Genomic DNA, 20,930 nt, shown 5'->3' on the forward strand with positions numbered 1-20,930 from the left:
CTAGTCACAAAATACTGTACATTGGGGGTTGCTGTCCTGAGTAAGGATGGAGAATGACTAACAATGTTAAAAAGAAAAATAAGTATAAACCAATAGTAAAATTTTGTTTCAAATCCTATAAAATGGCCCCTGGTTATTAGAAAGTATACACTGGAGAACTGCATCTTCTGATTTGTCGAAAGTTGTCCTAAAACAAATACTGCTGGTTATAAAATGCAGTTAATGATTTTGAATATGAAGCATGCAGTTAATGATTTTGCATTCTTGTCATCTGTAAGGATTTGAGGGGAAATTATTTGGACGGTCTGGGACAATTTGGGGGAGCTAGACACGGATATTTAAGTGGATATCTTATTTTTTTTTCAATAAACATTAATACCAAATACAGGCATCTTTCATCAGCCACTCTACTTAGAGCTAAATTCTTCAAAACCAGCCTACACTTATCACTTACTGTATACCTACTAAATTGTCCTCTGGAAGCCTAATACATGAGTCGAGAAAGTGAAAATGAAACATAAAATGTTTTATATAATAAAAGTTATAGTCAGAAAGGAGGAAACAGTCCTAGAACTCCATGGCTATTAGCACAGTAATCTGTAGGATCCCCTGCCTAGATCCCCACTGAATAGCTATGCTCAATAATGAAAAATTCCAGCATCTCATCGTGCAGTGTATAGCAGCTGCAGGAGGAAATATAAGGTAAATCTCAGGAGAAAATCTTTGGGCAGTCATTGGCTAACACAGAAGGGCTCACACAGACAAAAATAAAACAAACCAGACTTCCTCCAGAGGTTCGCATCAGAGGCAGTAAAATTCCCAGCACTTAGTCTGATTATTCCACACTCTGAGACAAGAATTGCCTTTACTCCTTTCATGGATAAATGAGGTAGGAGACCTTTTCTTTGGTGACAGTTTGGTGCTCCTTTTACCTAAGATACCCAGAGGGCCAAGTCCCTCGGTCTCTCCTCACAGAGAGGAGGACTGGGAGGGCAGAGCCTGGGTGTGCTCCCCACACTCACCTGGTGGATGACGTAGATGCCATAGTCCAGCTGCTGCCTCTGCAAGAAGGGATGGAGGTGTTCGAGCAGGTACAGCAGGTGTTTCTCTCGGTTCCGGTGTGGAATGAGTATGGCGACCCGCTGGGAAGCCTTACATTCCTCGGGGTGATACCGGCCTCTGTGCACTTTGGGATTTTTTGCCTCCACTTCTTCCAGAGTGAGATCTGGTTTGAAAACGAGCTTGTTTTGGCCCCCTACAATAAAAACAGGACCCAGGAAAGAACAGTAGCTGTCTCATCAAGGGCTGATAGGATTATATGAGCACTGACCTAAAGCCCTTAGAACATTGCCCAGCACACAGTGAGGACCATGAGTGTCAGCTTTTATTATTATTACTTTAAAGCCTCTTTTGGTCATGAACTATAACCAGAGTCATGTGACCCAGGGTATTTTCTGCAAAAGCAAGTAAATGACATATGAGAGCATTCTCTTGTGGTGGGGTAACCAACTCTGGGTCTGTGATTCATCCGTACGGAGGAGATGCATTCTGTCCCACTGACCATGGTCAAGAGCCAAGATCAGGGCTAGACTGAATAACTTCAAATTTGCTCGATCCCCTTTTCCTTCTCAAAATTAAAACTCAAGAGCATTCCATGGAATCCAGCTCATGGTCAAGGCCATTTTCCCATTCTTTCCATGAGCTCCTGGGAGCTATCCTAGCTCCCCGAAGGTAAAAACCATGAAAGGAAATAGCAACTAGCCTCCTGCCTAACCCAGCAGTAACATGTATGTGCAACATCACAATTCTCCCATTGTGCATGGTAGCAGACATCCCAGTGGAGCATTTGCTCAGCGAGTCTGGACACAGCCTAACTAGATGAAACCCAGCGCCACCCATGGGAACCGACCTCATGCAAGGCTTTACAGATCAGGCTGAAGACACTGGCCCTCCTCCTCAATCTGAATTAACAGGGAATACTGACTGGTAAGAGAAGAGGCAGAGCTTTGGATAGAGAACTCTGCCACGCTTTTTTTTAACTCCATATATACTGGCCGGGCCATAACATCTCAAGATGCTTGCATGTTGTGCCGTCCTCTCCTGAACAAAGCAGTCACAGTCCCCTCCAATGTGTAAGTCACCACGCCTTGCTCCATGTGACCACTGCTGTCCTGGCCACGGCTGCTTAGACCAGGCTCCAGTGTCCGTGAAGTGGCTGAAAGACTCGGCCCAATGGCACCAAGGGCAAATAACTGCTTCCAGCCACCTACAGACAATAACCAGCCTCTAGGAAAGAGCCTTTCCTGAAGATGTTGACACATGGAGTTGGCAGGCAGAAATGCCCTAAAAACAAACAGTAAGAAAGGGAGTGACGTGAAAGGCAAGCTACCAGAGCAGCTGCCAGGCCGTAGAGCAGCTGGAAGATGATGGTGTGGCTGTTGAGATGGTTTCCCATGTAGCCTGTTATCAAGCCCCACCATGTGAGTTAACCCACGCCTCTATTCTTGGCCCCTGAAAGAGCCCCATGCGACAAGTCTGATATAAGCTAGTCCCCTTGCTCACTTTCTCATTGTGTTAACTTTTCAGGTGCCTACCCTTCTAGAGCCTGCTTCCATTCACTATTAGTCTCCCTACCACTCCCTTGGCATCTTCTCCAATTTTGTTTCTTCTTGGGTCACTAATGGCCCATGTTACTTCATCACTACTTTTGTCACCTTCTTAATCCAGGTACTTCCTCAGTATTATGTCATGGCCCATGTATTTTTATGAAAACTTTAATTGCTTAAATATGTTGTGAGGATTTTGAACAAGGGAGACAGTACAGTCAGATGTGTAGTTCAATGCCTCATTTTCCTATCTCAACTTGTGTAACTTGTGAGCAGAACAATTTCCCTCAGGTAATCAGGAGTGATATTTTGGCTGTTTCATGACTGAGTAAAGAGAAGCAGTATGCCAGTAGAAACACAGCACAAGGCTGTGATTCAGTGAGGAAAGAGAGTCTGCAGGTTTCGTTCATCTAAGAGCAAGAAGCCACCCCACAGGGGGCTACTTCAGTGTATGTATTTTTCTGAGACAGAAGGAATCTCAACTGGATTTTTGATGAACAAACAGGAATCCACCAGGCAGACAGAGATTGAGGAAAGGCATTCTGGAAAGAGGAAACAGTATAAGGCTCAGAGGAGTATCTGGAGAACTACAAGTGCTTTGATGTTCTGGAGAATCAGAGGTCTCATAGAATCTTTGTGGATTATATCTAATATTGCTGTGGAGCTTTTCCTCTCTAATCAATGTGTTCCACAGAACCAATTTACCATTAATTTATTTATTATTATTATTTTTTTAATGTTTATTTACTTTTGAGAGAGAGAGAGAGAGACAGAGTGCAAGCAGGGCAGAAAGAGAGGAAGACATAGAATCCCAACTAGGCTCCAGGCTCTGAGCTATCAGCACAGAGCCCAATGCCAGGCCTGAATCCATGAAACACGAGTTCATGACCTGAACTGAAGTTGGACGCTTAACCGACTGAGCCACCCAGGCACCCAAACCAATTTACTGTTAATTTAAACTGAAAGGCAAGACATCAAAGGGGAATCAGAACATACAATATATTTAAGAAATAAACACTAAAGATGACATTGAAAAACCTACTCAGTCCTGTCCCTTGACTGCATACTTCTGACCATGGGAATGCTAACAGATGTGACATGAGTGGATTTCTCCACCTGTGCCCTTATGTCCTGTGGATGCCAGGAGAAGGACATCCTCAAGCGAGCTCATTGGTCTCAGGTGGAAAAGGTAAGACATAAGGAGCAGAGCCACCAGCCTAAATCAATGCACCCCCCAGTTCATCTGGCAGACTTGTGAACGAAATACATGCCTGTGGATATGAGACTTCTGTGGCTTGATAATAAAATTGGGTATGCTCGTATAATGGAAAACTATACATCAGCAATATAGACACATCTCACAAACATACTGTTGAACAACAAAAGCCAGACACAAAAGATTACACATCGTGTTTCTAATTATGTAAAGCTTAAAAACAGGAAAAATCTAATGGATGGTGTTAGAATCTTGAAGTAAGGGTCATGACTGAAAGAAGCATGAGAACTCCCAGGGTTCCAGAAGGATTCTAGTCCTTAATTTAACATACTGATGACACAGGTATATTCATTATGTGAAACTTAACCAAGTTGTACACTTCTGATTTTTATGCTTTTCTGTATCTATAAATGTGATATTTAACTAAGAAGTTTACATAGCACTTGAAAAAAAGAAAAAAAAAAACTTACTGAGGTATGGAGACACAGAAGGGCAGTTGTTGAGGTCTGCTTCTTTCATGGATGCTTCCTGAGTCAGAGTTTTTCCCTTCCCCCAGACTAGGACCTTGTTGAAATTGGCCATGAAATCCTTTGCTTTAGGAATCTCTTGAATAGCACCCACAAAGTAGTTACTGGTGGCCCACCCAAGCACTGTCAGGCATAAGAGAAAAAGCAACAGTAACCGGAACTTGTAGGAAAGGTGGAAAGTCATGAAGAAGCCCATGTCTGTTATTACGTGAGGATTATGTCTCTTTCCACTTCACTGCAGGGGAAGCTTCGAGTTCAACTCTTGCAATCTGATGGCAAACTTGGTGACAACGGAAGATGCAATGCCTGCTTTTGTTCAGTAATTCCGCTCCAACAATCTCTGGAAGGCAATCACAAAGACATGTTGTTTCACATGGAAATCCTATCCTGAATGATTCACGTCAGTGCAAACTGAAAACCTATTCCCAGTGGATCTTGACTAACAGGAATGGGAATTCTCCAATGAGGGGTTTGAGATCAGAAAATTGGATTTCAGAGGTCGAAGGTTCCAACCAACTATACATCCCAGGAGTTACCACCCAGGCTGTCTGTCACCCAAGAGGAAAAGGCATTTCCAGATGTCGCACAGGAGGAGAGGGCAAAGAGGAAGCTGTGAAAGCCTCCTCAGTACTGAGTCGGGCACGAACCAAAATACAGCTCCCCAATTTTTTCTTTAGTGGCCCCTTCCTAGCACAGCTTTAAAAGACGGTTAGCAGGGCGCCTGGGTGGCGCAGTCGGTTAAGCGTCCAACTTCAGCCAGGTCACGATCTCGCGGTCCGGGAGTTCGAGCCCCGCGTCAGGCTCTGGGCTGATGGCTCGGAGCCTGGAGCCTGTTTCCGATTCTGTGTCTCCCTCTCTCTCTGCCCCTCCCCCGTTCATGCTCTGTCTCTCTCTGTCCCAAAATAAATAAAAAACATTGAAAAAAAAAATTAAAAAAAAAAAAAAGACAGTTAGCAACATGTAAAAATCTTGTATTTTGACTCAAAGAGAAAATAAGGAGAAAGACAAAAGCTCTTCTCTGTGACAGCTAGAAAAACACGTTCCTCAACAACAGGCATTAAAGTCCAGGATGTTGCAGCTATAAATGTTACATTCACAACAAGGCACTGGCACAGGGCACATCCCAACAGGTAAGGGTGAGGGCAAGAAACATAAGAGAAGGCCAAGACAGGAGCTCAGTAATCTGTAAGACTAACAGGTGGAACTACAGTGCAGTGTTTAAGATCAGTGGTTTGGATTTAGGCAGAAACTACAGCTCCACCACATATCAGCCATGACACCTCAAGTCCGTCACTTGACTAACTTCAGTCTCCTTACCTGTAAAATCGGGATAAAAACAGTACCTCCCTGGAGAGGTTACTGTATGACTGAACAGCCTAATGTATTAATACATAAAGTGTAGCCCATGCCTGACGCACAGCGAGCGCCAACTACGTGCTGACCACCACTGTTGTTATTGTCCTGTTACTTACATAAGGTGACTCTAAGGATGGCCAACAGGTGGACACACTGGTGGCTGCCCCAAGCACCACTCTATCATACTGTATTTCTCACTGCCAGCTGATGAACTGCCATTCTTCACGAGCATGTGGTGGAACAGTGTGAACTCACTTCTGAAAGGTCACTATCCTCTCCATTCTTGACAAAAATCCAGTTTCTGAAGCCACAAAGCTGATGGCCCACTCTGGACCATGTGAACACATTAAGGTGATGAAGGCTACTTGGCAAGTCCCCCAAGGACACAGCCAGCAATCCCCCCCCCCCCCACATGTTCTCTGCATTGCCAAAACCACATCTGCCCTCAAATTCTAAGTGTGCTATCAGAAGGGGATAGAAAATGCTAAAGCCACGGCAGCGATAATCTCCACAGCCAAAAATGCCCTCAGTTAAATGGATAGTTAAATGGAGACCAAAATATTTTCTGTGCCAAGTAATAACATGAAAACAAGTATGATCAAATCTTAAATAAAAGAAAAACAGAAATAAACTGTACATGTGTATGATTACCACTCAAACTACAGAAATAAAACTCCAGAGAGAAATCTTAGCCAAAAGCTAACGAGAACTGCATGAAGAGTAGGGATTAGCCAAGGGTACTTTTTTCTATTTTTGGAATTTTGTATGATATACTTCTGCCCTTTTATAGTGAAAATTTAGTTGTTGAATTTTGTCCGTTTTTTAAAATTAGACATAGGGATCCCTAGGTGGTAATTCAATGTGAAAAATAAAAACAAAACAATCTTAGCACCTCTTGAGATAGTCCCCTAGTTACTAAAGGGTAGAATTCCAAAAAATTAGCTCTAGGTTAGTTTGAAGGCAACCCAGAAAGCATTTCTCTCTAGATTCAACGTTATAAATGAAGATTAGATTCTTGAGTCAAGCCACAAATGAGATTTGACTCAGGAAGCAACTAAACACTATGGCCTGTGTTTAGGGTCTTGTGAAGGCATCATAAGAAATGATGCCGAAGGCAGTAATAACAGCTAATAAGAGTAATTGATTTGTGCATCTACTCTATGGCACGCGCTGAAGTGAAATCATTTGTATTAACTTACTTCGCCTCTCAACTTTGCAAGGTAAGAATCACTAGTCTCATTTTATAGAGGAGAAAAATGAAGGGAGATTAAGGAACGTGCCCTCGACCACACAATTAGTAAGTGGTGGAGTTGGGGTCTGAACCCACAAGGCCAGGCCCAAAGCCTACCTCTGACACACCCTTCACATAGGCATTTCGATCTCTTTCCTCATCTAGGTACCTGGGTGCACCCAACACAAACCCTTAGAATACGCAGGATTCCCTTTGGCAGCCCCTCTCTCTGTCAGCCTCCTGTCCCTTTCCTTGGGACTGTGTTGGCATGGCTTTCTGTATCTGTTAAGTCTACAGGTTCCTGGGGCCAATCAGACAACATTTTGGGGACTCAACTATAGGAGGCTTAACTGCTAGAATTGGCAATAGTGGTTTTTTAAAGTTTTGGTTTTTTTTTTTTTTAAATTCCAGTGAACATACTGTGTAATATTAGTTTCAGGTATACAATACAGCGATTCAACACTTCCGTCTCAATCTTGGAAAATTTAGACTGAGAACACTGCTCTTCTAAAAGCTGCTTATGGAGGGAAAGCCCCCTGACAAGCCAAGAGATTTCTGATCACAGAGGTACTATAGTGTTAGAAGCAGAAACAAGCAGAAAGCACACAAGTCTAGCACCCCCTCCTTTTACAGAGGGAGGAAGAGTGGTTTAGAGAGATTTAAAACCTACCCAAGCAGTGGCAAGCTGGGAATAATCGCAGACTAACATAGCTAAACTGCAGCCTACAGAATTTGTCCAAAGATAAGAAATTTATTACAAAAGCAAGGAACCATTCTTAATGATTACTTCATAATTAGCCCTTCACTGCTAACTCCATTTCTTAAGACATCGATCTAGTTAAAAATAATCACTTCCCCTTTTTCCCAAGCCTGAGTGCTATCCTCAAACCAACTGTACAGGGCGCCAGCACGAAGGAAGCTCAAGTGTGAGGTCTCCTTGGTACCTGGGAGTAAACATCTGAAGTGTGAAGGGTCTCTAACACTGGTCCAAAGATCTTTCAAGAGAGATCTCCTGCCCACCCTGCTTATCAGCTGAGTGACTGAGGGCAACCCTTCTCAACAACTTTATCAAGCTATTAAACATAAAGATATATATGTACTTATCTTAAAATGTTGCTATAAGAATTTAATGAGATGTTGCACCCAAACACACCTGGTACATTCCCAGGAACGTAATAGTTATCAATCAAATCTATTTACCAATGTGATTTATGCTCAAATTTTATCAGGGTGCCAAGCAACATAATGTTAAATTTAGAATTACATTATGAAGTCCAGATAATTTTCCATTTCTCTGTAATTTATTTTTCTTTTAATCTTTTTTAACATTTATTTATTATTGAGAGACAGAGAGTGAGCATGGGAGGAGCAGAGAGGAGAGACACAGAATCTGAAGCAGGCTCCAGGCTCTGAGCTGTCAGCACAGAGCCTGACTTGGGGCTCGAACTCACAAACCGCGAGATCATGACCTGAGCTAAAGTCAGACGCTCAACCGACTGAGCCACCCAGGCACCCCTATTTTTCTTTTAATGCGTAATATATTACCTTTATGATTTAAACAAATCATGATTTTTTTTTAATTTTTTTTTTTTTTTAACGTTTATTTATTTTTTTGGGACAGAGAGAGACAGAGCATGAACGGGGGAGGGGCAGAGAGAGAGGGAGACACAGAATCAGAAACAGGCTCCAGGCTCTGAGCCATCAGCCCAGAGCCCGACGCGGGGCTCGAACTCACGGACCGCGAGATCGTGACCTGGCTGAAGTCGGACGCTTAACCGACTGAGCCACCCAGGCGCCCCAACAAATCATGATTTTTAAAAGCAAGTTCTTTCTAGGGCAGGTAACTCTGGGTTAATGTTTAGGGAACTGTCATTAGACTGGACTTATTTATAATAACATTAAGTAATTGACAGACCTTGAACCTACCCTTGAAAAGTTTCCTTTTTCAATCAAAAAACAGACAGGAAAATCATGACTCTAGACAATAAATTCAGGTAACGTGAAAGAAGTTATTTTAGAGCAAGACTCTAGAAGTCTGTCTTATAGTTCAAAATGATGAGGCTTTCAAAACTGGTGTTTCCTCCCTCTCAATTCAACCAGTCTTTTCTGAGCATCGGCTATTTTCAGGCATAGTGCTAGGCACTTAGGGGAGAAAAGGGAATTAAGGTATAGTCCTTGCACTTAGAGTTTACTTCAATCCTTTCTTAAATTTCAATGAGTCTTTTGTTTTATTTTTTTTATTTTTTTTTTTTTCAACGTTCTTATTTTATTTTTGGGACAGAGAGAGACAGAGCATGAACGGGGGAGGGGCAGAGAGAGAGAGGGAGACACAGAATCGGAAACAGGCTCCAGGCTCTGAGCCATCAGTCCAGAGCCCGACGCGGGGCTCGAACTCACGGACCGCGAGATCGTGACCTGGCTGAAGTGGGACGCTTAACCGACTGCGCCACCCAGGCGCCCCAGAGTCTTTTGTTTTAAAATATGCCAGCCCCACCCCTGAAAATGGAGGAATAGATGAAATAAGATTGGCAAAATATTGAGATGTATTGAATTAGCTGATAGGTACCCAAGGGTTCATTTTGCTTTCCTCTCTACTTTTGTGTATGCTTGAACTTTTCCATAATAATGAAAGAAAAAATCTGGCAAGGAAGATAAGCTATAACTAAAGATAAATCAGCATTTATGCTAGGTATCATTTTTGGAGAATCTCTACACATACAAATCTCTGTACCACAGGGGATGGAGGGAGAATACTAGGTGCAGTCCACAAATATTTACTAAACATTTATGCACCAGAAGAAAGGGTGTGGTCTTCATTTAGCAGCCAAGAGTGCCAAGTCAGAGTTCTAAACCCAGCTGTTTTCCAAACCCATCTGGTCGTCCTTTAAGGACAGAGCCTCTCAGGGCACGGCCCCAGGCACATGATCCTACTCCCATAGGCCTCTCTGGAGCAGCAGCAGGGGAACGGCTGGTACTATGCTACTCGTTTTACTCTCGCAGAGTTCCTGAGAGCTGAGTGTCTGCACACATGTTGTCCTACCTTCTTTGGGCCTCTGGTATTCGTTCTTCTATTTATAGCTCCCTTACCTGGCTGCTAAGTGATCGCTGCCCAGACCCTGAAGAAGCAATGATTCCCCTGGTTGGGGGTAAGAATGGGATAGAAATGATGACAGCCACTTACAAGCACAAGCCATTTAAACTCAGAGCCTGAGCCCCTAATTGTAAGCTCCAAAATTGTGAGCATTTAAGCAAGAAAATGACGATGGCATTGCATGTTAACCCACAGAATACAATGAAGAGTCCACAGTGATACAAATGATCAGATAAACAAATGGGAGGAAAAAGGGCAGCTCTTTCTTATAGGAAACTCTCAATTAATAAGGAAGCAGGAGGTAGAAAAAAATCACTAGGCAAACACCACTGCAACAACTGCTGCAGACAAGATCCATCAATGAGAATTAAAATTAGTGGATGAAAAGTTGAGGATAAACAGAGTTTGCATAGTCTCAAGTATCTCCCCCAAGATAATTATTAGTTGCAAAGGGAAAGACAATAACTTCACAGCAGAGTAACATAGATTTCACCCTAAGTGATCAGGTTTAGTATCATCAGTGTTAAGACCTATCAACCTCATGAATCAGTGATATATTGAACTCCACAAAATAACCAGTACTCTCCAAAAGGGTCAAAATAATGAAGGACAAGGAAAAACTGAGAAACTATCTCAGATGGAAAAGACAAAGGAAAAATAACTAAATGCAATGTAGATCCTGGATAGACTATGGGAACAACAACAAAAAATTATTAGCAGGAAAATTGATGAAATCCAAATAAAATCTGTAGTCTAGTTAATAGTACCGATAATTGAACCATGCTTATGTAATGGTCTAATATTAGGGGAGGTTGAGTGATTTCTCTGTACCATTTTTGCAACTCCTCTCTAAGTCTAAAATTAATTAAAAATTAAAAGTTAAAATTTTAAAAGTCAGAAACTGAGCAAAACCCAAGTCAATATACTGCAGTTAAGTTAACTTAATTCTCAAAGAGAACCATTGTCTTTTGTATTCCTGGACCTCAAAATGACCTGACACATAGCAGGTGCTGAATTTGGTAAATAATCAGTGACCTTCTAGAGTAGACTAGTTGAAATACATAAGGACATACCATAATCCCAGGCTACTACTAAAAACAGATGAGAAGGCAGGAGGAGAAGGAAAAATAAAGATTAATAAAGAAGAGAAAAAATTAAATGGGTCTCAAATTCCATTTGGGGAATGTTTTAAAAACTGAAAAAGGCTCACCCCCATGCTGGCTCCCCTCAGGTAACTAACACCAACACTCTTCTAAGAGTAATGAGCCCCATCTCTAATAAATGGCACTTCCTCTCAGTCATGCCCACGGCCTCCTGCTCCTTTGCCATTGAGTATTCAAAAGCAGTGCCTCTCTCACCTGATTCTGAAAGGAATTGCTGCTTAGACCATCCCTTCCATCCGGAATTCACAGAGCACACAGGAGCAGTGTCTCGCACTCTAGGCAAGAGCTTCCAGATGGTCCTGCAGTAACTGTTTCACGGTAAGAGTCACCACAAAACAATCAGGAAACAAGCAGTAAATTTAACTAGCAAAGGACTGATGTTGTTTTATATAGTAAATGTTATATAGCATAACAGAGTCTGTAAGAATTTCTGATGGGGGCTTTGAATGGAGATTCATTGTGTATGTCTGTGTCAAGTTCAGGTATCCCAGAGAACCCTGCAGGGGGGTCAGTCAGAGTTCCCTTTCTGCAGTCCTTAGGGGCACACCAATGAGAAGGTTTGAGAAGGCCTAAGGTAGTGGAAAAAACAAAGGCTCTGAAGTCACAAAGAGCTGAGTTCAAATCCTGTTACCAGATGCATGAATGGCTTTCGGCAAGTGACCTAAATTTCTGAGTCTGTTTTGCTATTTATTTAAAAAGCATGTTTAATACATGGTTCCAGGAATGCCTCTTACCAAATATGGCGGGGAATGTTAAAATTGAAGATTGCTGGGCCCTGCTCCAGAGTTAATGGGTCAGAACAGCTGGGCCTGGGACTCAGGAAAATGATTTTTTTTTTAATTCAAAAATTGTTTTAATGTTTATTTTTGAGAGAGAGACAGAGAGAGAGAGAGAGAGAGAGAGAGAGAGAGAGCGCATGCACAAGTTGGGGAGGGGCAGAGAGAGAGAGTGGGAGACACAGAACATGAAGCAGGCTCCAGGCTCTTGAGCTGTCAGCACAGAGCCCAATGCTTGGCTTGAACCACAGACCAAGAGATCATGGCCTGAGCCAAAGTCAGCCGCTTAATTAACCGACTAAGCCACCCAGCCTCTGGGAAAATGAATTTTTAACAAGTTCCCCAAGTGACTTTTCTACCTATTAAAATTTGAGAACCACTGAAATAAGAGAATGAACCTAGAAGGCAATAGATCCTTTACAAATGTTAATTTTCCTTCTAGTGAGGAAAAGTAGTGAGAAGATATGTGAAAATGAGATTTTAAAATGCATTTGAATAGCTTTTAACTCCATCACTTTATTCTAAGGAAATAATCAGAAAGGCAGACCACAATATTCAAGCCAACATTATACAAATAAACAAAAATTGAAAAGAATTAGAATGTTAATGATATAGAGCTGATTTAATTAATTATGGTAACTCCATATGCCAGAACATATGCTTTTATAAAAAGGTGTTTAAAAAACTTAACTACACGCGAAGGTGCTCATGATAGCAAACTGGAAAAAAAAACCAGAATATAAAAATGTACACAGAATACAATTCCAGTTATTCCCTAAATGTATGGTGTGCATTTGTCTTTTACATATACATATATATATATATATATATACACATATATATATATACACATACACATATATGTGTGTATGTGTGTGTGTGTTTGTGTCAGAAAGAATGACTGGTGGTTGTTTGTTAATTATAGGATTTGGGAAATTGTTTTTTCCCATATGTTCTAATTGTTCTAAAATGGGGTTTGTGGGAGGCCTAGGTGGCTCAGTTGGCTAAGTGTCCAACTTGGGCTCAGGTCATGACTCACAGTTCGAACCCTGCATCAGGCTCTGTGCTGACAGCTTGGAGCCTGGAGCCTGTTTCAGATTCTCTGTCTCCCGTTCTCTCTTCCCCTCCCCCATTCATGCTCTCTCTCTCCAAAATAAATAAATAAATAAACAAACATCAAAAACTTAAAAAATAAATTAAGTGGGGTTTTTGTGATCAGAAACATTTTTTTTCTAATACAATGACTATATAGATTTCCTTCAAAATACATTAAAATTTATAGGTAACACAATAGATAGATAGTTGTACAAGATACAAGACTGTAACCTTCAGCTCTATAAGTTTGGCAGCATTCACATAACTTTTAAGGAAATCTGTTCTAAAGAGGCCCCAACAAGCCCAAATCTGAAAGAAAAAACTCAGAGGCTGTCAATAATTCTCAGTGCCACAAGAAAATCCTGTGATCTCTGTTTGAAATTCCTATCCCTAGGCTCTACTCCCAGAGATTTTTATTTCAAAGGTCTAAGTGAGGTCAGGGCATCCATATTCCATATTTTCAATAGGAACTTAGGTATGTTTGAGAAACCACTGTCCCTTGACGACTTAAAAAAGAGAACAAACCCACCACTGACTTGCTTTTGATGTTTCCACTCTGAATAAAAAATCTTCAAAGAAATGATTAGTGCTCAGATCATTTGCATGCATCTCTGGAAAAAGCACCCATTATTATTAGCTCAGTTTAAAGTAGATACCAAACACTTATTTGATGTGGCACATAAAACACAATATCAGAGCTAGTTTTACTGCCCCCCCCCAAGATTATGTGGTCAAACAGGTCAATATTTCTAACAGATGTTTCTAATCTGATCAAGGCATAGATCTTCTCTCCCAATAATGCACAACGACAGGAACCTGAACATTTTTGCAATTTCGTGGGGGTTAAAGGCCAACCAGAAAATAAAATTCCAAAAAGATAAACTATGGTCCAATCAAGCATTATCTCCTCGCCCTAGAGTCACATTCCAGAACTCCTGCCCAGCCCTCCGGCCTAGGATAGCCTTCTCCCCCTCTTTTTAAGCCCAGTCTCTTAGCCTGGACCCTGAATAATACTGATGCCTGGACTTTCTTGCATCCCTAACATGTTACCTTCCTTTAAATTAAAAAAATTCAGAAATTAAAACACACACACACACACACACACACACACACACACACACACACACACCTCCTGAACCCTCAAATTACTATCTTCTTGCTCCTCCTTTTGATCACCAAAGGGCTGCAAAGCGCTTCCTGAGCCCTGGCCACCGTCCCCATCCCTCTCCCACTCTTGAACACTATGCAACCCAGCACACACCCACTTTGTTTGTAACTGCTCTCCAAGGCTAGCAATCCAAAGGCCTTTTCTCAGTCCCAATCCTCCTAGATTTTTCTATTCTTTTCAAACTAGAGACAGCCTTTATCTTCTAATGGAAGCCGATCAACAGACACTGATCGACAGACGGGGGAGGAGGGGGGGGGGATGGCCTGAGAGCCCACTCCGGGCAGGCGTCTCTGAAGTACTTTAAAAGCCAGGTGACTCTCACAACTCTCCGGCGCCAGCAGGCCGCAGGCTGGGATCAGCTGATCGGTTTCCTAGGAGAAACCCTGGGAGAGAGGGCTCTAAGGAGGAAGGGGCTTTCTCACGTTGATGTGCCCGCGGGGAAAGAGGTGCTGGGGGACGACCCCAGATTCGTGAGACCACCCCTCAACCTCTCCCTACCTGGCAGCATCTGGCCCGGCTTCCCCGCCGGCAGCAGAGGGAGCGCCGCGGAGGTGCTCGCACCTGAGCCGGTGCCTCCCGCCAGGCTCGGCCTCCGCAGGCCCCCTGGCCGACCTCACCGCTCGGACTCGGGCAGGACCGCCCCACCGAGCCAGGCCGCGCCGCGCTGCGCTGCGCCCGCCCCACCGCGCGCCCAGACCCAAAGCGGTACCTACCCCGGTGCGCCCCACGGCGGTGCCCACCAGGAGCCCGCCGCCGCCCTCCGCACCGGACTGCGCGTCCCGGGCGCCTGCGGAGCCAAGGCCCGGCGCACTCACGGTAGACGCGGCCGCGGCCAGCACCGCCGGGAGAAGGGGAGGAGGCATGAGGGCCCATGGGGACCGCCCCCGCCACCCCAGAGGAGGTTCCCGAACGCAGGCTCCGCCCCCCGCGTCCGCCCCGAGAGTCCGGTCCTCCGGGCCTCGCGGGCTGGTCTGCCAGTTTCTCCGTTAGCGTGGCGCTCCACCCCAAGCCGGCCGGACCCCACCCGGGCAGTGGAAGAACGAGGAGGGAGAAAGAGGGGTGGACATCTTGTCTTTTGGAAGATCTAAAGCCTGGTGCCGGTAATACTGAGCTAGGTGCTGGGCGCTTCCCAGATTCACCCCGTAAATGCTCACAAAGCATTGGCTCGTTCAAAAAGGGGTTCTGGTTTTACAGAACAGGAAACTGAGGCTTCAGAGGTTAGTAAACTTACCTTACATCACCTGACAGGATTCAGCTTTCTCAACTACGTAATGTACCAATTCACCTGCCTTCCCATTTCGCAGGACGATTGAAAATATTAACTGAATAAATTATTCGAAATCCTAATATCTTCAAAGATATTATTACGGAAGGTCAAGACAGAATGATGTTTATACTAAAGATTTAAGTAAAAAATCATCCTGGGTTCTGCTTAGGCAGGCAGGATAGCAGGCCAGATTCTCCAGGACACCCACCACTGACAAGAAACTAAGAGATTCTCCAAGAATTACCCCAACCCAAAAGGAACAAACCGTGGGAAGAACCAGCACTGGGTCATTGACCTCTGAGCACCGGGCTTTGCTTGAGAGCACGTGGAGAGTTTCTGCTGACACTGTGATCTGGGACTGGAAGAAGGAAACCCAAACATGAGGCTTTAAAGAGTTACCAAGTTCCCTGTGTTCTAAGCAGAAGCAATAAAAACAAAAAAAAAACAAAAAACCGCACTCTGGAGGACGCTTCTTTGATTCAGTCCCATAAGATTCATGCAAATGCAAGTTAATGACAAAATCCCGAAACACAGGAGGTCACACATAAGTGACAGTCAGCAGAACTGATACACAATAGATTAAGGGCTTCTCTAACACAGAATACAAACCTTTTGTTTGTTTTTTGTTTTTTTAATTTAAAGGAAAAGAAAAAAAGAACATCCTTGGCGATTACTTACCAATTATGATGGAGATAGAGTGCCAGTACATTGGAGAAATCTGGCAGATACCACCTTAATCAAGTACTCAAAGTTAAGTTCACCAGTAGTACAAATTGGCATCACAGATGAGGTGGTGTTCTAAGAACATGACATCACCTTTATTGTATTCCAAATACAGAACTGGAATTTAATCACAAGGAAACAGATAAGCCCAAATTATGGGACAGTCTACAAAACGACTGGTCTGTACACCTCAGATATTTCAGTGTCATAAAAGACAAAAAAAAAAAAAAAACTGTTTCAGGGGTGCCTGGGTAGCTCAGTCAGTTAAGCATCTGACTTCAGCTCAGGTCATGATCTCACGGTTTGTGAGTTTGAACCCCACGTCCGGCTCTGTGCTGATAGCTCAGAGCCTGGAGCCTGCTTCAGATTCTGTGTCTTCCCCTCTCTCTCCTCCTCCCATGCTCACGCTTTGTCTCTCTCTGTCTCTCAATAATAAGCATTAAAAAAAAATTAAAAAAACAAAAACAAAACTGTTTCAGATTAAAGACTGTTCCTAGCCCAATGAGACTAAGGAGATTTGACATCTGAATTTCTGGATTGAAAAAAGTTGCTGGAAAGTATATTATTGAGACAACTGGAAATGAATATGTACAATGTGATAGATTTTTTTTTTAATTTTTTTTCAACGTTTATTTATTTTTGGGACAGAGAGAGACAGAGCATGAACGGGGGAGGGGCAGAGAGAGAGGGAGACACAGAATCGGAAACAGGCTCCAGGCTCTGAGCCATCAGCCCAGAGCCTGACGCGGGGCTCAAACTCACGGACCGCGAGATCGTGACCTGGCTGAAGTCGGACGCTTAACCGACTGCGCCACCCAGGTGCCCCCAATGTGATAGATTTAAAACAACCTGTAATTCTTTGACATTCCTCTGGCTGAGAAATGGGGACATATTTCTCCTTTTAAATCTGGGCTGGCCTAACGGAATGGGAAAAGATATTTGCAAATGACATATCGGACAAAGGGCTAGTATCCAAAATCTATAAAGAGCTCACCAAACTCCACACCCGAAAAACAAATAAACCAGTGAAGAAATGGGCAGAAAACATGAATAGACACTTCTCTAAAGAAGATATCCGGATGGCCAACAGGCACATGAAAAGATGCTCAACATGACTCCTCATCAAGGAAATACAAATAAAAACCACACTCAGATATCACATATCACCTCATGCCAGTCAGAGTGGCCAAAATGAACAAATCAGGAGACTATAGATGCTGGAGAGGATGTGGAGAAACGGGAACCCTCTTGCACTGTTGGCGGGAATGCAAATTGGTGCAGCCACTCTGGAAAACAGTGTGGAGGTTCCTCAAAAAATTAAAAATAGACCTACCCTATGACCCAGCAATAGCACTGCTAGGAATTTACCCAAGGGATACAGGAGTACTGATGCATAGGGGCACTTGGACCCCAATGTTTATAGCAGAACTCTCAACAATAGCCATATTATGGAAAGAGCCTAAATGCCCATCAACTGATGAATGGATAAAGAAATTGTGGTTTATATACACAATGGAGTACTACGTGGCAATGAGAAAGAATGAAATATGGCCCTTTGTAGCAACATGGATGGAACTGCAGAGTGAAATGAGTGAAATGAGCCATACAGAGAAAGACAGATACCATATGTTTTCACTCTTATGTGGATCCTGAGAAACGTAACAGAAACCCATGGGGGAGGGGAAGGAAAAAAAAAAAGAGGTTAGAGTGGGAGAGAGCCAAAGCATAAGAGACTCTTAAAAACTGAGAACAAACTGAGGGTTGATGGGGGGTGGGAGGGAGAGGAGGGTGGCTGATGGGTATTGAGGAGGGCACCTTTCGGGATGAGCACTGGGTGTTGTATGGAAACCAATTTGACAATAAACTTCATATATTGAAATCAATCAATCAATCAATCAATCAATATGGGCTGGCCTGTCACTGCTTTTACAAATGGAATAGAGTGAAAGTCAAGGGATGCCAATCCTGAACCCAACCTTTATTTTATTTTATTTTTTTCTGAGCTCAATCTTTAAAAGGCAATTTCTGCTTCTTCTACTTATACTCTTTCCTGAATTTGATCATTGTATTGTTGTTATATAGGAAAGTGATTTTATTCTTAAGATTTAGTTAATGATTAGCTATCACGATGTCTGCAATTTCTCTCCCATAGTTCAATTAAAGTGTGTGTGTGAGAGAGAGAGTGAGAAAGCAAGCGTGCACAAATGTGGCAAAATGTTAACAACTGATGAATCTAGATGAAGTGTATACAGGTGTTCCCTGAATAATTTTTACAACTTTTCTAAGCCTTCATATTTTCCCCCAAAAAAGTTAAAAGAGAAAGGATTAAATCTCAAAGAGGGGGGAAAAAAGCAATGACTAGACTTCTCTTTTTGGCCAAGATGAACACACAAGGACCATCCCACCCAAAGTATCTAAAACAAACAAACAAAAAAACAGACAAAATATCTAAAACAACAGTTTTTAAGGTACTCTATATAAAGCAATGGAGGACAGTGATCTCTGAAAGACAGGAAACTGACAAGGTGAGTCCTACAACTGCCCCAGCTTGCTACTTTGAGAGTTTCCAAGCATGGCAGAAGGAAGAGAAAGTTGAGACAGAGTCTGGCAGACTCCCTGAGTTCAGAAAACAGACCCTAGAGTCCAGGGAGACAGAAGCAGCTAGAGCTCACAGGACAGAATAACAGAAAAAAGACAGCTTCACAGAAACAGAATACTGGACAGATCTGCAGAGAGTCCTCCCTCAACTATTTCTGATCAGTGTATGCATCTAAGGAAATGGTCCTAGGCCAGAGAAAGAACCACCTGTAAAGATTAGAGGGAAGCGTTCTTGTCATTCACATTGGGCTAGGAACAGTGCCTATTTCAATCAGGCTGGAAAAACTCAAAATTTACAAGGCACTGGGTAGAGTATTCAGGAAGGTCTTGCCTCAGTAGTGGAGAAGCAGCCCTACAATGAGCACCGCTCCAGACCTACCTGGCATCCAAACAAAGATTACCAGCTATACAAAAAGTCAAGAAAATACAACTGATAGGGGGAAAAAGAATTAGTGAAAAGCAATCCAGAACTGACACAGATGTTAGCATTAACAGAAAAGAACATTAAGACGGTTATTATAACTGTATGGTATATATTAAAAAAAGTAGAGTCACAGAAAATATTAAGGAAGACCCAAATGAAATGAAATGAAACGAAAATGAAAAATGAAAAATAAAATGCATGACAATATCAAATAGGCCAGGAGGGGATAAATGAAAGAATATATTGTAAGGTTCTTATATTACGTATGAAGAGGCATAATATCACTTTAAGGCAGACTATGATAGATAAATATAAACCCTTAAGCAATCACTAACATATCAAAATGAAGAATTATAATTAATAAAGCAACAAAGGAGATAAAATCATATCAAAAAGAGGGGCGCCTGGGTGGCTCAGTCGGTTGAGCGTCCGACTTCAGCTCAGGTCATGATCTCGCGGTCCGCGAGTTCGAGCCCCGCATCGAGCTATGGGCTGATGGCTCAGAGCCTGGAGCCTGCTTCCGATTCTGTGTCTCCCTCTCTCTCTGCCCCTCCCCCATTCATGCTGTGTCTCTCTCTGTCTCAAAAATAAATAAACATTAAAAAAAAATCATATCAAAAAGAAACTTGATTAGTCCAAACGAAGGTAGAAAACTAGGAATGGGCAACAAATAACAGGTGGGACAAATAGAAAAAAATAGCAAAAGGAGATACTCAAATCTAACCACATTAATAATCAAATTAAATATAAATGGTGTAAATAGCCTGATTAAAAGGCATAGCTTATCAGGTTGAATAAAAAAGCAAGACCCAACTATATGCTGCCTACAAAAAGTGCACTTTAAATATGAAGATGATGTAACAAATAGGTTAAAAGTGAAAGGATGGAAAGAGAGAAACCACGCTAACACTAGCTGAAAGAAAATGAGATCAATTACTTCAAAATCAAACAAAATACATTTCAGACCAAAGAATATTTCCAGGGATAAAGAAGGTCATTTTATCATTATAAGGATAAAGGATCAATTCATCAAGAGAAATAACAATCTGAAACATTTATGAACCTAATAACAGTACCTCAAAATACATGAAGTTAAAACTGATAGAACTGCACAAAGAAATAGATGACTCCATAATTATAGTCAGAGATTTTTTTTTCAACGTTTTTTTATTTATTTTTTGGGACAGAGAGAGACAGAGCATGAACGGGAGAGGGAGACACAGAATGGGAAACAGGCTCCAGGCTCCGAGCCATCAGCCCAGAGCCTGACGCGGGGCTCGAACTCCCGGACCGCGAGATCGTGACCTGGCTGAAGTCGGACGCTTAACCGACTGCGCCACCCAGGCGCCCCTAGTCAGAGATTTTAACACTACTCAATAATTGCTAGACCACGTATGCAGAAAATCAGTATGGATATAGAAAATTTTAAAAACTAATCACTTGACCTGATTGACTTTTGTAAAACACCTAACAATAGCAGAATACACATTCTTCTCAAGTGCACAAAGAACTATTCTGGGTCACAAGACTCAATAAAATACAATAGGATTTAAGTCATACAACCTATGTTCTCTGACCACAGAAAAATTAAATTAGAAATCAATAACTAAAAGATCCTTGGAAAATCCCCCAGTATTTGGAAACCAAACAATACCTTTCTTTATAACTGGGAGATTAAAGAAAAAATCA

At 42.4% G+C, this 20,930-nt stretch overlaps 1 protein-coding gene across 9 annotated transcripts in view; it reads right to left on the reverse strand.

The window, feature by feature from the left end:
* LOC121026814 (beta-1,4-galactosyltransferase 4) overlaps positions 1–15,131 on the reverse strand; it is a 28,984-nt gene extending 13,853 nt beyond the window's left edge. For 2 of the 9 annotated variants that reach the window (XR_005788456.1, XM_040469604.1), the window contains exons 1-4: positions 15,045–15,103; positions 11,386–11,498; positions 4,293–4,689; positions 1,023–1,255 (exon numbers count right to left, since the gene is read on the reverse strand). Coding sequence is in view for 8 of the 9 variants with exons in the window: in XM_040469604.1 (XP_040325538.1) it covers positions 1,023–1,255; positions 4,293–4,545 (486 nt within the window). In the remaining variant the exon portion in view is untranslated. Of the gene's footprint in view, positions 1–1,022; positions 1,256–4,292; positions 4,690–11,385; positions 11,499–14,727; positions 14,862–14,942 lie in introns of those variants that run through there. The other 7 variants (XM_040469599.1, XM_040469606.1, XM_040469605.1 and 4 more) reach the window with 7 other exon arrangements.
* Between the last annotated feature and the right edge of the window lie 5,799 nt (positions 15,132–20,930).

Source organism: Herpailurus yagouaroundi, unplaced genomic scaffold (assembly GCF_014898765.1).
Source record: "Herpailurus yagouaroundi ecotype Mexico unplaced genomic scaffold, PumYag 162526, whole genome shotgun sequence".
In the NCBI taxonomy this organism is placed as follows: domain Eukaryota; kingdom Metazoa; phylum Chordata; class Mammalia; order Carnivora; family Felidae; genus Herpailurus; species Herpailurus yagouaroundi.